The 16,809-nt window shown below is 39.9% G+C and overlaps 1 protein-coding gene across 7 annotated transcripts in view; it reads right to left on the minus strand.

Moving 5' to 3' along the window:
• Positions 1-16,809, minus strand: part of marchf8 (membrane-associated ring finger (C3HC4) 8) — an 87,712-nt gene that overhangs the window by 54,894 nt on the left and 16,009 nt on the right. For all 7 annotated transcript variants that reach the window (XM_008429607.2, XM_008429603.2, XM_008429605.2 and 4 more), the window contains exon 2: positions 7,114-7,313. In XM_008429607.2, coding sequence (XP_008427829.1) covers positions 7,114-7,209 — 96 coding nt within the window. In that variant the 5' untranslated portion in view covers positions 7,210-7,313. The remainder of the gene's footprint in view (positions 1-7,113; positions 7,314-16,809) is intronic.

A 16,809-nucleotide genomic window follows, 5' to 3' on the forward strand; every position in this document is an offset into this window, starting at 1 on the left:
CTGCCTTTAGTTTGAGGATATAATGCACCATGCCATGAAAATCTGCGGTGTGCCTTTTGTTTTGCCATATTCACATGTTTGGTATAAAAACTGATGCAGAGTCGCATCTCATTCTGTTGCATTAGCCAAGTTGGAATTCAGAGGATTTATGAAGCATTGCAATAGATATAAAGTAAGTTTACAATAGAAACCTGACCAGAGGTAACCTTATCAAAAACGCCAAGCTCATTTCAAACTTTAATGCTCCAGTGATAACCCACTGTATTATATATTTTTATGAGGATATTCTTGTTTTATGAAAATATACTATAATAAATCATGCATCCTATATAGCACTTATTATCGGGTCCCCAGTTTAAGTCCTTTTAAATGGTATTAAAGTTTCTAACTAAATTCAACTTCCAGCATTTGTTCTTTTGCCGTCTGTGATTTTATGCCGCCAAACCGAATTGAACATTGATTGAACATTCAATCAAAACATCTGCAACCTTCGTATTGCGACTAAACTTCCAAATGTTCTGTTTGCCGAGCCACGGTGGGTTGAAAACAAGAGTCGTTATGATGACAAGCAACTCGTTACACAGCGTTCACTCTGTTGGTCGATCACGAAAGACAGGAGGATACAAACAGTGTCTGCATGCGTGTTGTCAGCAGCAGCTTTCACACTAGAGCCCACCTCATCCCACAGTCAGGCGATGTGAACGGCTGAGAGCAGGTAAATGTAATCATCCCAGAGCACACCCAAAGTGACCCCCTCCCACTGCAGTGTCCATTAAGGGGCGTCTTCACACCTGATAGTCCGGTAGATTTTGTTCAATTGAGGACCAAAATTTAATCTGGCGCGATTCACTTTCACACAGCACCGTGTCAAACAGACCAAACCCTCTGAGGAACTCGTCTACTCCCGACTTTCTACACAATCGAACTAGTGTTTCATTAAAGCGGACCAAATGGGGCTGGTGTGAATGCACTTATTTGGTTATTTCACCCTGCACAGGGCCCACATGGACCAAAATCTCAGACAAATGTTTGACACCTGAAGAGTTAAGAACATCTTCAAGGCAAAGTGGGGTCTACCTCATTTCTAATAAACGTTACTACTAATAGAGCGAAAGGTGAGTGAACGTTACTTTTTTTTTAGCCAAGTACTGAGACATCTCCACATTTAGTTACTCTGTTTTAACACTAAACATTGGGTTCTGGAGTAGACGTTTGATGTCGAAACAAATGGCCTCAGTTCTAAAGGGTAAAACTATCAAACTCACAAACAACCCGAAACATTCACTCCTACGAAAGAGCCGACTGTTTTCAGTAACAGTTTAGACGCCGGTGTGTAGGTTTTCAAATTTACTGGGTGTATAAATGTAAAGTAGGTTAGTTTGCTGACACACAACATCCTCATCCTTATGAAAACAGCAGCCAGAATAAAGGCAGCCCCATTCTGCCAAAGCGTTATCTCCGCTCTCCAGATTCTGCTTCGTGCACAGGCTGCTGCACCTGTTTACACTCACAACATCTCCGGCACAACAAACTCAACTGTGTCACAGTGTGAAGATTCCTCTGTGCGAGTGAGAGAGGAGTGAAATTGAGTTCACACGCGATTACATTTGTGCAACAGGAATGCCAACAAGATTGCACAAGCGTGTGCCGGTGGAGGCATATGCGAGAGATAATTTGATGGTACTTTACTTTCGAAGAGCACCTTTAGCCAATCACATTTTCACATTAGACACTGGTGGAATTTAGTTTGCTCCTAAAATACTTGAGTCGCACAACATTTACAGTCGACACTCCTCTTCCTGATAAGTGAGCATTTCACACCGAGTTTATAAACGGGTCTTAGGGCTTCCAAGGTAATTATTCTGACATTTCCACTTGCAAAACCTGAAGGCATAGCAAAAACTGGATGGGTTTGGTTTGGGGGAGCATCAGATGTTTAAGAAGTATTTTCGCCTGTAGGGATACAAAAAAAATAAATAAACATGCTTCTGCATATATATATATTTTTTAACATTTGCATCGTTTAAGCACACCGTATTTTCCAGACACGTTTAACCGCTCCGTCATCTCGGCTAAAGCCCTTCCAACCCATCTCAGAAAAAACATAGTTCATTAACTACGCAAAGAGACACATGAAAACAGTCCTTCATCTAGCCCACAGGCAATGTTAAAAGTTTTTTTTTTTTTTTTTTAATCGGCGGCAGTCGGGTTTTTGATCTCGCCCTCTACAAAGCCCAGCAATGCTCAATCAGCGGCCTGGCAAGTCGGTGGCATCGGATGTTATCAAACCGATAAACATCAGAAGACAAACAGGCAGTCTTCCCTGTCCTTGACTCGGAAACTCACTTACTGAGAGATGAAACCTCCAGAGCTCTCCCCTGTGCTCATTAAATATGCATGCGGCTTCAAAAGTTTTGGCATCGTGCACCACTTTGCCAAGCGAGTGCACAGAGTTAGCGAGATAAACTGCTAAATATGCTGCCAGTGCCAGATGTAAATAAGTGTGTATAGCAGAAAAAAAAAAAAAGACACAGCTGCATCCTCTGATGCTCACTTTTCGGTTCACTGGGCATAATCCATGGCCATCATGTAAATTACTGTTTAATGAGCAACGCCGCAGTGGAAGTCAAAAGACCTGCAGTAATGGGAGCCAATATTGTTATTGGATCCGATTCAGACTTCGTTCTTGGATCAGATGCTGATCTGAGGCCACCCATGAACCTTCATCTGGAAGGTTAGGCTTATAGCTGAATGAAGCATTACACCGCTAAAGGAAACAGACATAGTAATGTCATGCATTGTTTTAATGCATTAACAGATGATGGTGGTTGTTTTTTGTTTTTTTAAGATTTATCAAATTTCAAGTTTAAAAGTATTGCTCTACATGGCTCAGAGAGCAATTAGCATCACCTTTTTCTGAGATGGTTTAGTTGTGAACAGGAAAAACCCTAATATTCAGAGTGGTGAAAGATGTCAGACTGTTACAATGATAATAAAGAGTCTCAGCAGCTACATAAACCAACGGACAGATTTAAAAGATCAAATTTTTCTCTTTTATTTTTTGGACTTTGAAACTTTACCAAACCACAAGGTAGAAAATGAGCTGGAAATTGTAGGCAGCCTTAATGGAATGTATTCTGCTTACATTTAGATTAATAACTGTTTGGTTAAACAATTATGAATCAACTTATTTTTACCAAATTTCATGAGCAAGTATTTTAAACATTCAGAATTTCATTAGTGACCAAATTAACCATCACATTTTCCAGTCCGGAGCAGGACATAACCGTTCTGGACTGAAGCTTCTCCACGACCGTAACAAACGACAGCTCTACCAGCGTTCTCCCGCTGCGTGTTTACATTTCACCCTCTCCGCCTTCCAGCTTCTGCCAGAGCTTACTTTACCGTCACGTCATGCATAATCCATTCACTGCGTGCCTTATCGAAACCCACAGACTCAAATAAGTCTGACCGCGCTAGTTGCAAAGAATGAGGAATGTCAGGGAACTTTGCTTCTCTTTTCAAAAAACTTAAAGCTATTTCTGACAATTTATCAACCCAAACATGAGTTCTCAATTGGAGGACAAGTCAACTGAGTCACTGAGGGTAAATTTTCAACAAACCATCTTAAGTAGAGCTGATGAAGGGGCCAACAGGAGGTCAGGAGTGGTTGCATATTCGTTTTTATTTTCTAAAAGAGCAGCTTCAGACTCCGGGGGCAGGAAAGTTTCCCATTTTTTATCCCTCCCTCCAGGCACAGAAGTACCAGTTGTGTTGTATAAGAAGGCCGGATGGATGCGAGTCTCGTGACTAAACTGTGGGAGAGCGCGCGCGCGCGCGCACACACACACACACACACACACACACACACACACACACACACACACACACACACACACACGTAGAATGTCTTTCTATCTTCACAGGGACTTTGCATTGACTTATATTCATTTTTAATTCTTTTCTGTAACCTTAGCCTGACCGTTTCCCTATATCTAAACATCACAGGTGCATGACTAAACCTAACCTACACTCAAACAATATCTTATCTGATAACTCATAACNCACACACACACACACACACACACACACACACACACACACACACACACACACCTTTCCAGGACCTTCAAGCTAATCAGCATTCTGGGTTGACACTCACCATCTCCCTTTCTCTTCTTGCTTTCTTCTTTTTACACGCCGCTGATGGTTCCACAGGGAGTGAAGAAATTGCTGCTCTTCACTCATTTATTTCCTCTGTAGGAATTATAATCAGAGGCTAAGCCACCAGGAGACGTGCAAATAGAGGATGTGATGCCGAGCAGAGGCCCAGAGCTGGACCTTTGTACTTTTGGTAAAATGAAGGAGAGCAGTAAATCTCTTGCCAGGAAGAGAAACACTGACAGAGTCACTTTCATTTCCTAAAACATTAGGGTAACCTTTCAGTGGCTGTTCTCAGAATCCCCCAATCCAGCTAACTATCCACTGCACACAAAAAAATATCCAAGTATGCAGAGGCCAGGATGAGATTCTACACAAAAGTAAACCATCTAATACCCGTTTTAAACACACCTGGCTAGCTGTAGTTTTAAAAACAATACAAAACTCTGTCATCAGCTAAATTTCTTAGCACAAAACTTACTAGGTCATAGTGGCAGAAACAATTATATCCCTAGTTATTATGGTCAGTATTCAAATAGCAATTATTAAAATATGTGCCAAGATGTTTGCTAATATTCAATGCACCTAAAGTCATTTCTGCAAATAAGAATATGGTAAAATAGTTATGAATATGGTTTTTGTTGATTATTTTGCTTTAATGACCACTTTGAGACAAGATTGAAACTGAAACATAATTTCAATGATGCCCGACTTCAGTTTGAAGACAATTATTAAAATAGAAATAATTGTTAAAACAGTTTCTGACAACAGCAGATTGGCATGCTTCACTAAAAGGAAATGTCTGGCTGCTTTTTAATGCCGCCTGTGGGCTGCTGTGGCCTCAAAGCATCGGGAAGGACTTTCCACAGGCGAGGAGCTCTGTCCCGCGTGGCGCTCAATTGGATTCTGGGTATTTGAAGCAGGTTGGAGTGAGCGGAGAGGAGCGGAGAGGAGCGGAGAGGAGCGGAAAGGAGCGGAGCAGAGGGAGCGAGCTGTGGTTTGTGGAGCGAGTCTTCAAGGCAAGAAGGGGCATTTTCATCCATGCATTAATGAGTGAGAAATGTATTCCCGTATTTATTCCCAGTGTGAAGCCAGTGAAGTGAATGAAGAATGCGGCTGATATGTTAGTACTTTCACACTCATCAACATCCTAGCTGCAGACTTTGCAGCCTCTGAAAACTCTTGCAACAGATCCAAACGACCGGAGCATTACAGTAATCAAGTCTGGAAGCGACAAGACATGGATCAGTTTTTCTGGAACCGCTCGGGTGAAAGGGGAGCGAAGATCAGAAATGTTACGGAAATGATTGAAGGAGATCATGTAAGTTTACATAAGATTCAAAGATGAGGTGGAGGAGCATTTTAACTCCAACTGATGGGAAGAGAGGATTGTTATGGCACAAAACATAATCCCGGGTATAGGCGATGAATGATGCCTGCCATGATGGCTTCCAACATGGAGGTGTTTAAGTTATATTCATATCCCTTTAAGTTTTTTTTTCCTCCAATTATTACTGTTTATCTGTGGTTTCTTTCATTTTGTAACTCCAACCAAAAAAAGGGAAAACATAGGTAACAGATAGAGAATGAATAAAATATGCATACAAGTTTATTCTTTAAAAATTAATAATTGATCATTTAAAAAAAAAAAAAAAAAAAAAAACTGAATGTGGAATAAATCCGGAATCTAAAATCTTTTCCTTCAAGACTGCCTGGGAACCCCCAGATTGTGTTTTAAATTTGACATCAAAAGCAAAAGCTAAACAAATGAAGGAGGAAACTGTTTCTATCCCAGAGATCCTACTTTCCCCACTTCAAACTCACCTAACAGGCAACGCTACCGAACAAAGTTCCAGCATGCAGAGCCGTCATTAAAATGCAACAGCAGAGAGCCGACAGGTGATTTTAAAGGCACAGAGGGAAAGGCTGCCCAGACTTTGACTACGCTCATTAGATGAAAACTCTCAGCCAAGCCCAAAGGAAGGGAACACTTGCTGAAATTGTAATCGCCGGCTCTGAAATTTTTATTTTGCCACATTATGATGACAGAACAAATGGGAGAACTGCCTTCTGACTTCGCTTACACCGAATTAAATCATCTCCGTTTGCTCCCAATTGCAGACAAACTTTTTTCTTTTTTTTTTCTTTTTGCATACAGCTATCATGCAAATTCATGTTAAATAAGCCAAAAGATTGCCATAATATGAAAAAAAAAAGTTTTCAAAAAATAACTATGTGAATCAAAAACTACCAACATTAGCACGCTGCCTCCTTTTTTGTAACTTTATTTTAAATAATTTCAGCTGAGATCATTTGCTGTCAACTTTACTAGAATATTTATTCACCACAGAGAAACAAGAAGCACTGAAAAATATAGCTTTGGCTCCCGTCCACTGGTGTCATTTACTACCTTTTCACCAAACTGCCATTACAGAGGAGACGTGACTCACTGCCCCCATGCATCATCTGCACATCCAGCCAGATTTTAGGAGAAGTCGAACAGTCACATAATCTCAGAGTAAAATTAACATGAGAAGAGCCAATTTGATTAGTTGTGCCTCTTTTCTTATTTTTAAGTTGCATAAATCTTTAATAAAACTGCTTAATTAATGTTATCTCAAAATTCTGTAACTGTTCCGGTTTCGCAAGATGAATATTCATTTGCGCGTTGCTTTAGGGGGGTGGGGGGTAGAGCCTTATCGTGCTCAGACACTCATCTGAAGACGTTATGTGACAGGAAAAGCTTGGATTAATTTAGCTCCCGTCTGTTCATCGTGTTGTATTTGTTTTTGTTTTTTTATTATTATTCACACTGTACACAATGTTTACTCAAGAGATGTTCCCCTATCAGCACAGAGATCACAATCGCTGCCACCGAACAACTCTGGCACGACGAACGTTTCTCACAACGCAACACGGCTTTTGAGGTGATTCATGCTTCTCTCCCCATACCTGCTTGTCCTTGTCTTTCGCTTTCCCACTGCCCGACATCCGCGAGGAGGTGACATCCCGTGGGATGACGGAGATTTGGTGCAGTGGCATGTTCATCCCAGCGGGGGCCGACCAGGGTTGCTCACACACACGCGTCCTGTGCTGCTCCCAGAGCAAAGCGCATGATGGTTCTGTAACTGCAACACCTCGCCCAGTCCTTCCTGCAGGGAAGAGAAACCGCATCAAGAGTTGTGTCAAAAAACAAACAAAAAAACAACAAAAAAAACCGCACATTGTTGCAAGAAAGCAGACGTGGGAAACCGTCAAGAATTTTTGATTGTTCTTAGTTTCGGCATGTTTGATTTATTCACATTTTCCATTCAAGAGTAAAAAATGATTAAAACAGATCCCATCACAGGCTTAGCCACAGAGATGTGTTCCTCTGGTAGAGGTACAGACTCCGTTACATTTGGCCATTTCATGCTTAACTCTGAACATCCCACTCAACAGAAACTCTTTCTTTCCCCCCCACCAGTGTTGTGCTTCTCCACATTGAAATCACGCTCCGGTTCGGTTATACGCTCGCCTTGAGCACAGGATCAAAGCGTGACATCCAGCTCAACGGAGTGTGACACGAGCCAGAGAAAATGGTTGAATTTTCACGAAGAATGAATATGAAGTCATGTCAAGCAACAGGCCATTTATTAATCAATGTTTATCATCTATCCGACTTATATTTTTAAATATGCCTCCATTTAAAATGCACTTATGTAATCTTTATTTTTAGATATAACTTATTTCAGTTATTTGGCTGCAAAAGGTATTACTTTATATTTATTCAATACACAGAAGGAAATACAATGGTTTATTTCTTTTCATTTTCATTAGACTTAACAGATTAAAAAAAACACCTTTAAAATTATCTCTTGTAAAATTATAACAGCATATAAAACTCATAAAAAACAGACATGTTATTTCCTAATCGAGCACAGGGATTACAGCTGTCATCGACATCCTAAAGGAGGAGGTAAGCCACAAAAGTTCATTATTAAAGACACTGAAAGCTGACAGAGTTCTTTACCAAACAAAATGATGGAATGTTGAGTGGAAGGAAGAAGAGTGGTAGAAAAGGTTAGGCTAACTTAAGGCCGGGTATAGGTGCAGGATTCACATTATTGAAATGCAAAAACCACTGAAGACTTTGGGGAAGACTCATAAGATGGTGGCCAGGACTCTGTATCTGCACTTCCATTAAAAATGTGTGCAGAACTTTGTCGATTAGACACTAATGCAATATAAAAATTGTGGCGTTTCCATTAAATAACACGACTAAAATCAAACATGAATAAGCCAACTCAGCCAACAGTAACATCTGGTTGTTGATCACGACTCGTGTGATGCAAAAAACGTGTTTCCATTGCAGTTTTTCAAAAAATACACTAAATTCGACACAGCTGAGAATAAACCCACCTCGTCCCAGTGCACAAAAACACGAGGCGTTTAAATTGCCATATTTTCATTCAAGCAGATTTATTTTCATTATTCCAGTTTGCTCAGTTCTATGATCAATGAAAACTGAGCTTATCTCATTCATTCAGTCAAACCCCTCAGCCACAGAAAGTCAAAGAAAAACAAAAGAACTAAACTGTTGCTCAGTTCCTATTTTCAGATGAAAGATTGCATATCATTTGGAAATAAAAATCCCAAAGTCAGGAGGAAGAATCCAGGATTGCTTTAACTCCAGTCTGAAGCTTATCATCACAGTCAGTGATGATATCTGGATGGTGTTGGTGTCATTGCAGCAGTTTAGGATATTTTAGCACCTTTCATTCTAGACGACAAGCTTTAGGAGAGGATCTTTTTTTTTTTCCCCCCCAACAGGACTCTGTAGTTGCCCACTCCCTCCTAAAGTAGCTGCTTTAATGACCATGTTATCGCTGAACTTGATTGGTCATTAAAACCAACAGAGTATCTATGAAGTATTGTCAAGAGGAAGATGAGGGACACCAGAGACATCAATGCAGATGAGCTGCTCTTAAAAACAACCTGAGCTTTCTTAACACTTCAGCATTGCCACAGTATCCTCTCCTGGATTTCTCTACACATGGTTAGAAATGTACAGAAAAAAAAAAAAAAAAACTAGCGTAGTAAATAATTGAAGAGCTGATCCCTGAGAAAGATTGAGAAAGAGCTGTGTAGGAGTCGAATCAGAGCAGGATTTCCACAGCAGACAGCAGTAGCGAGTTAGGTTCATACTTGGGTATTTGCAGCAGCAGCAGCATCATAAAACCATCGTCGTGAGTTACACTGATCGTCCATTTTAGGTTTTCTTTAATGCAGCCATCTGTACTGCCACTGACAGCAATTAGGCTTTACTTGTTCTCACAACAAGCGCCCGACTGCGTCGTGTGTCTGTGAAAGTGCTCGTATATGGGCCAGTCTGCCAAGCGGCCCCTCGAGCTTCAGCACATGAAAACGACAGGATTAAGAAAGCAAAAAGCAAGTGGACAGATGGGAGGTCAGTAAAATTAAAACAGCGTTGATGGCGGCAGGCGGGGGTGTCTGCGTGGGCTTTTGGACTGAGAATGCCACACGGGTTCAACGAGGACCCGGGCTGAAAGCTAGATCTCTCACTTCAGCTCACCACCACTCTGTCTCTGGCAAGTATACTCATCAACATGTAGAGTAGAAATGAACTTGCAAACAGCAGCTCTGTCGGCTTCATGTGCAGCAGCTGGCAGGCGAAGCTTTTGTAGTTTTATTAAGAAACTCCAACACAAAATCCCAGTGGTAAGAGGAATTACTGCCGGCGAGCACAGAAGAGAGCGACACTTTAAGCAGAAAAAAAAAACAAAACAAAAAAAAACATTCAGACCAGAATCACAACTTTTATAAAAGTCATTTACCTTGTGTTGTAATAATTATGCTGCCATTTGAATTAAATGTTTACTCGCTGTTATTACTACCCTATGAGATCGCTACGATAATGCAAGCTAGTATTCATGTATATTCCAATTGTTCATAGGTCAAGACTTACATAAGGGTATACCATTTACATATTTTACATTTATATTCAGGTGAATAAAGGTTAATGTTTCACTGAAGGTGGTACAAAAAATAAGTTTAATCATGAGTGTCCCAAGCGCAGCCTAGGGGTCATTCTGTGACCCTTTCTGCAGAACCACCGAACTTCAGTTCAAGGACGGTACAAATCTGACGCACAGCTGATAAAGATCAAAACGTTTGTGTTTTTATGGTAAGTTTTTCTCTGGTAAAACATAATCCTATTACAATAAATAGAAAATGTTATGCATAAAACAAATTTCATTTTTTAATTTCTCCCCCCACCCCCTGTTTTCTGTCCAACAGGGAAGCAATTAGATTTACTTTCACAAGAGGAGCATTAGGGTTTTTGATATTACGCTCCACTTAATAATGTATATATATAAAAAAATATTACAAACTCCTTTGAGTTCATTTCCATTGCAATAGAGCTGGAGACAGAAAAAGGGGAAAAGGAGAAAAATGAAATGAAGAGATGTGGGGAAAACATTAACAGGGAAGGAAGGAAGGAAATAAAGAGTGAAGGAGAGCTAGAAAACACCTAGGAAGTCTGCTTATACACCTGCAGAAAGAAAATGTAAAAAAAGAAAACACAGTATCCTCATATAACTCTGAAAAGTAAATGGTACCAATTAACACAAGATGCATTTAGTGACAACAGCAGCCAAATATAGAGTGCGTCTCTGAACAGATTAACCTAAACACCTGTGTGTGTGCGTGTGTAGGTGTGTGTGTGTTTGGATGTTTTGTCCACGGAAATGTTTAATTACAGGCGTGATGGGGCAAAAATAAATGGAATAAGAACACAGCATCAGCAAAACAGCTGATTAGGAGAAAAGATCAGAGGTTAAAGTTAATTACATTTCCAAACTATATTCTAGCTCTTAAAAAGTAAAACCTTTAAACTTATCTTCTCGTAAGCCAAAACGTACCAATGTAAAAAATGCTGAGGCATGGCTGAAGGTCAGCGCGATGATAAACATAAACACATTCTGCTACACTAACAGGTTACAAAAGCAGCGGGGTTTTTTTTTGTCATTACCTGAGCTGCGATACAAAGTCAATGAAAGAGATGAGCAAAATAAATCACAATTTTCTCAGTCGCGATCTAAATTGCGCTCCCACAGCTGCGGTTCACTCGCAGGTTTTTTTTTGCAGGCAGATGGAAAAGCTGACATGCACCACAGTGATTAAAGAGCTGCTGCGTCAGCAACTTAATTTCCATCAATTTTTATTTTTGCACCTCACTTCATCACATTCAGGACGGTGGGTTGTTTTAGCCAATCACAAGGCTAACATGCTGACCCACAACCATCCACACTCGCATCCTACGGCAATTTATTGTCGCCCGTTATGCGTCGCACACGTCTTGTGTGTGAAAACACGACGACTAAGAGAAAATCAAAGAATGGACACGAGCAACAGTCAAAGCCCAGATTTAAACCCGGGATCCTTATTGCTGCGAGGCAAAAGCACCATTCCACTGAGCGAGCTCTTATCAACTTAGCAATAAAAAAAAAGAGAAAAAAAGAAATAGCTGCAGTAAATCCATCACTGTCTGCTCCACTCCTAATTTGCATTGTGCATTTGCATTGTGTTTTAAGTCTAGCCACTCTGCCCGACAATAACAAGGAGAGAGATGTGGGTGTTGGACAGAACAAAGACATTACCACATAGAGCACTTAGTTAGCAGATATATTTTTAGGATTACTAAAGCTAAACTCATTCTGTCAAGCTGCCAGGTAGTACCGTGGATGTACCATCAAGGTGTGTGTGTGTGTGTGTGTGTGTGTGTGTGTGTCCTCCAGGCTATCTGCCAGTCACAGTTCACAGCCACAAAATGACAAGCTCCGATCGCAGCAGCACCTCCACCTTTCTCTGACCTCCTGCGGTTTCTGTTCTTACCAGCCTGTTGGTGTTTTACAGGAACGGCGGCTTTCACCAGACAGAAGTACCTTTAGGCTTATTAAAGTCAAGAGTTAAGCTGGTGTTTACAATCAACCACCAGCTGCTCACAAACCTGGCAGTAAATATCTCCACAAACCTATTTTCATCAGTGTTTATTAATTTTGTTCCACCCTAAAAGCTTAAAGAGTAGAGAGAAATGAAAAGACTCAAGTGACTCAGCCTGGTTTGGTGTGCTCTGCACATGGAGCAGAACTCTAGCAGGCATAATCTGTCTTCTTTACACAGCAGAGGTTTTTTAACAAACTAACAATTCTCTTTAGTAGTTGATAAAACACACTCTTCAGAGAAATTATAGCTGGTTACAAAACTGTTTTAGTTTGTTTCAATATTGTGTTTCTCGGTGGATTATAAATAGGACAAATTGTTTTTTTAAGATTGTTGATAAATATTTGCTCTGTCATAGTTGGGATGCCTTTAGTTAACACTCCTCTTAATTATTAAGTGGAAATGTATTAACTGTGATGTCGATGAGTTAAGTGAACCAGGAGGAACATGTTTCAGTTTGCTTATTTTGCAAGTCCAAATCCCAGAATGATAATAACAATATACAGTGATCCAGATCTGCACTGGGAAAAAAAAAAAAGAAAAAGCTGTGCAAATCATCAATCAAAATACCTTTTTATTAAGACGATAATAACCCCAAGCCCACACAAGCTGTGCAGGTACCCAGGAGGATTATTTTCAAGTATAAAGGGAAAGGTTTTTTTGAAAATCATTTTCTTTTCAAGAAGTCAATCCACTCAAATGTGACCAGAGGTGCTGCATCAGTAACTCTACATGGATCGATTGTGTTCCCAGGCAGCTCCATTCATCTTCAGATGAACGACCATTATTCATGTCTTGTACATTTGGGTTTGGTTTTGGTTTTTTTTTTTTAAATTGTGCCTGCAGATGGGAAACCAGAGATGATCGACATGGATGAAATGTAAAAAAAACAAAACAAAAAAAAACCTATTAGCTCCTATTGTTCAGCTGGAGGACATTTATCTAACCAAAGACAATGTTGCCTTTCCTTCCATCTTGTCCTCTCCCGGGCCAGGTAAATCACATCCAGGACTCCTCCAGGTTCTGCTCAGCTGAACTCTGCTGTTTTGCCGTTTGCCAAGAGGCCTCCTCTGAGATCGTGCTGTCAGATAAGATCCAAGATACGGGTGAGGGTCTGTTCTCTGGTTCTGAGGCGCATCCAGCCGGAAAAACTCTGCTGTGTATCAATCAGTCCTAATATCACTGCTGTACGGACACAGGTGAGGCGTCTCCACCGACGGTTTGGCAGGTTAGTCAAGGAAACTTACAGGAAAAGTTTTGATTTAAACTGATTTTTAAAATAGATTTGTGAGAAACAAAGAAACGTTAAGTAATTTCTTACAGCTGTCATTTCGAGATACATTTTGGCAGTTTTGTTACCGAGATAAGATAGTTACAACCAAGATGAAACAATTTTTTTTTTGTCATATCTTTCATCATACTGCTGGCGGCGTGGCTGATCTGGCAGCTAATTTTCAGCTCAATGCCATCCCAGGAATCAGACGCTGATTAGACACAACGATTAACAGAGACTCAACAACAACGCATTCAAATCAAATCTGTCATCAAATATGACACTTTCATAAGACACAGGGGGTGCTGTGGTGGCGCAGGGGTTAAGCACAACCCACATATGGAGGCCTTAGTCCTCGAGCATCTTTTCCACATTTACCTGACGGTGTGTTTCGGGTCACTATCGGCTTAAAATCTTTGTTAATGATCAATTTTCAGTTTACCAGTTGAACCCAACAGATTCTCAAGTCGAATCTCCTGGTGTTTTATTTTTATTTTTTTAAAGAGATGATGACGCCATGCACTCTAATAATGCTCCCAAAGGGGTTTAGAGGAGTAAAAGTCTCGCAGCATTACAGATCCTTCATTGCACTTAGCAGTGGTTATGAAGTGCATTTCCATGTTTCCATCCGTTGCTTCACACCAAACAACTGGAGTGTTACAGAGTTGCCCAGAAGCAACAATTACAGGTCAACTTAAGTCTCAATAGTGCTTTATGAATTCCTCATGGCTATATTTGCAATTGCGGGACAGAAATGTTTTTTCTTAATGACCTGCCTCAGAACATAATTTGCCATGTAAATGGCTTCCAAGTTTGTTGTGGCAAGCTGTTAATCTCAAGAAGGCACGTTTTGTTGCACCCCCACTACGACAGTACTCAGCTTTTTCACCAATCACGTTATTCAACTCACTAGTCCTACAAATCCCCAATTTCACCAGCCTAATCAAAAACAACAAGCTGTGTTTACAAAATGCTTCTCCATCCAAACACCTAAATATGGGACTGATGCTAGCAATGCTAGAAAGTGAGAGCAACACACAGCACCTAACGCCTGCTAACACTAAAAGGCTGATGTTTAAAAATGAATCAGAGATGGCATTTATAAATTCAGTGAAAAAAGCGGCATCGAGCACCACCCTATGCAGCATATTGATCATGGTTATGGGTGAAATCAAAATAAACAGCAGATAAGAGATACCAATAAATTTTATTTGAGTGCTATTATGATTTATTAATGCTGAACCTCAATGTTTTTGCAGCGGTTTTTTTTTTTTGCTCAGTTTATATCAGAAACAAAACTAACTCTGGATTTTTAAATAGTTCTCCGACCATGTTGCCTAGTTGACCTGATGAACCCAGCTTCTTATGAATGTTGGAGACTGAAGCACCAGTTTATCTGTGCCAGAGACGATTCAGAGAAAAATAAAAACAACCAAAAAAAAAAACTAAACTTGGGAATATACATGTGGGTCCTTATCTTTTTGGTCAAACTTCTACTGCTTCTAAACTTTTAAATTACTGCATTTTTGAAGATGTCTGCATGCTACATTATCCGCCTCACATCTGATATATTGAGCAAACACCTGCCTCTAAGCTGCAGGTGTCCACATTGTAGCCTTTATATATTTTATTTTAATTAAATATGTACCAATAACATACATATATGTACTGTAAATGGATCTTTGAAACAGTGCCTGCTTAAAAAAAAAAGAAAAAGCAAAACTTTGATCATCTTCTTCCTCCTTCCACCTGCTCACCAAAATCTTCTAGTGTTTGATTTGAACATCCTCATACATATACTTTTCTAAGTCTTTTGTTGCATTCAATGCCACTTTAGTTTCACTCTTCAGTTTGTGCCGTCCTCTTTATCACATAAAAGTATATGGCGACACGGCCACATATTGTTGTTATAATCCGAAAATCATTATTTTAGGGGTGGGACTATCACTTTACTGCTGCTACACCTGAATTTCCCCATTGTGGGACAACAGATTTTTATTCTATTCCATTGATTTTAAGGTTTGTGAAAGACCCGGAGACAAAACTATTGACTTAAACCAAAATCCAAATTATTAAAGAACAAGCAAATTTCTGTACTGCCAGAAAATAGCTACAAATTTAAAGAAGAGACTTTCAATTCCAGTTAAAAACCAAAATTAAACTTATAGTAGTCATAAAACCATTTCATTAATGTTCTCTTGTGAAACCTATAACTCCAGTCCACTCTGTGTTTATCTAATTTTCTAAAGAATTACTAATCATCCAGGGCACAACAGCATCTTGGTAATGACACTGCTTTCACCGATCTCATTAAATCTTGGTGACAGTTCATTACTGTTTGTGTAGCAGACAGATTTGAATATTTTATGGATCCTGCCACTCTTTTGGTAATATTACTAGTAACAGCTTCCCAGCATGCCATCAACGTAACGACGCTGGCAGGCAACAAGCTGACAGCTCAACATTTTCACGTAAAGGACGTCATTTCTAAATGTTGTACAGATGAAGTAAGCCATAATTAGCTGCCCTTGCTCCCGTATTTCAAGTTTCTCGCAGTCACGTGAATCAATTCACTTCTGATCATAAAGGCAAACACAGAGGCATTCAGTTGCCTTTGAATGAGACCCATTACAATTATTACATTATAGAGTGCATGTTTTATTTTTTATGTTTTGAATGAGAAAGACTGGTTTGATCATTTGCCCAATAGCCTTTAGGTTTAAATCATTATAGTAATCAAAAGGAGCAGGCTTTTGAGGAAAAGCACAGACAAAATTGTGTTAATGTTTAAACATCGGTTGCTTAATTTTGAGGAAAAAAAAAACAAGGGAATTTTACTCTTAAATATTTCGGTAATAATTACTCGTCCATGCGCGCCTATTATTGCCTGGATAAAGAAGAGGGATGAGATACCCCCTGGACAGGTCACCGGTCCATCACAGACAAAACAACCATACACACACACACAATCATACCAGCATGGCAATTTACATAGACCAATGAACCAAACAGATCTGAATTCAAATATGAGACCTTCTTGCTGCAAGGCACCTGCATTAAACACTGCTGCAGAATGAAGCCCAGCAGGGATAAAATGTCTAACAAAGTAACCTATAATTTCCTCAGTCCAATTGTTTTTCCATCATCCCAGTGCACCCAACACTCATCATGAGCTTTCTGATTTTGGTAACCAAAATCTACATGTAGTGCTGACAAGTGAAAGTGGCCCATTTTACTTTTGGAGAGCAGATTTTTATTTTTTTTCAATGTGCGGCACTAGAAAATCGCCAGGTAATGAAGTGCTGCACAAAGGCAGATATTCTGTAATTGACATATCACAATCATTGATGTGGGAGAGAAGATTAGGG

Source organism: Poecilia reticulata, linkage group LG15 (genome assembly GCF_000633615.1).
Source record: "Poecilia reticulata strain Guanapo linkage group LG15, Guppy_female_1.0+MT, whole genome shotgun sequence".
In the NCBI taxonomy this organism is placed as follows: domain Eukaryota; kingdom Metazoa; phylum Chordata; class Actinopteri; order Cyprinodontiformes; family Poeciliidae; genus Poecilia; species Poecilia reticulata.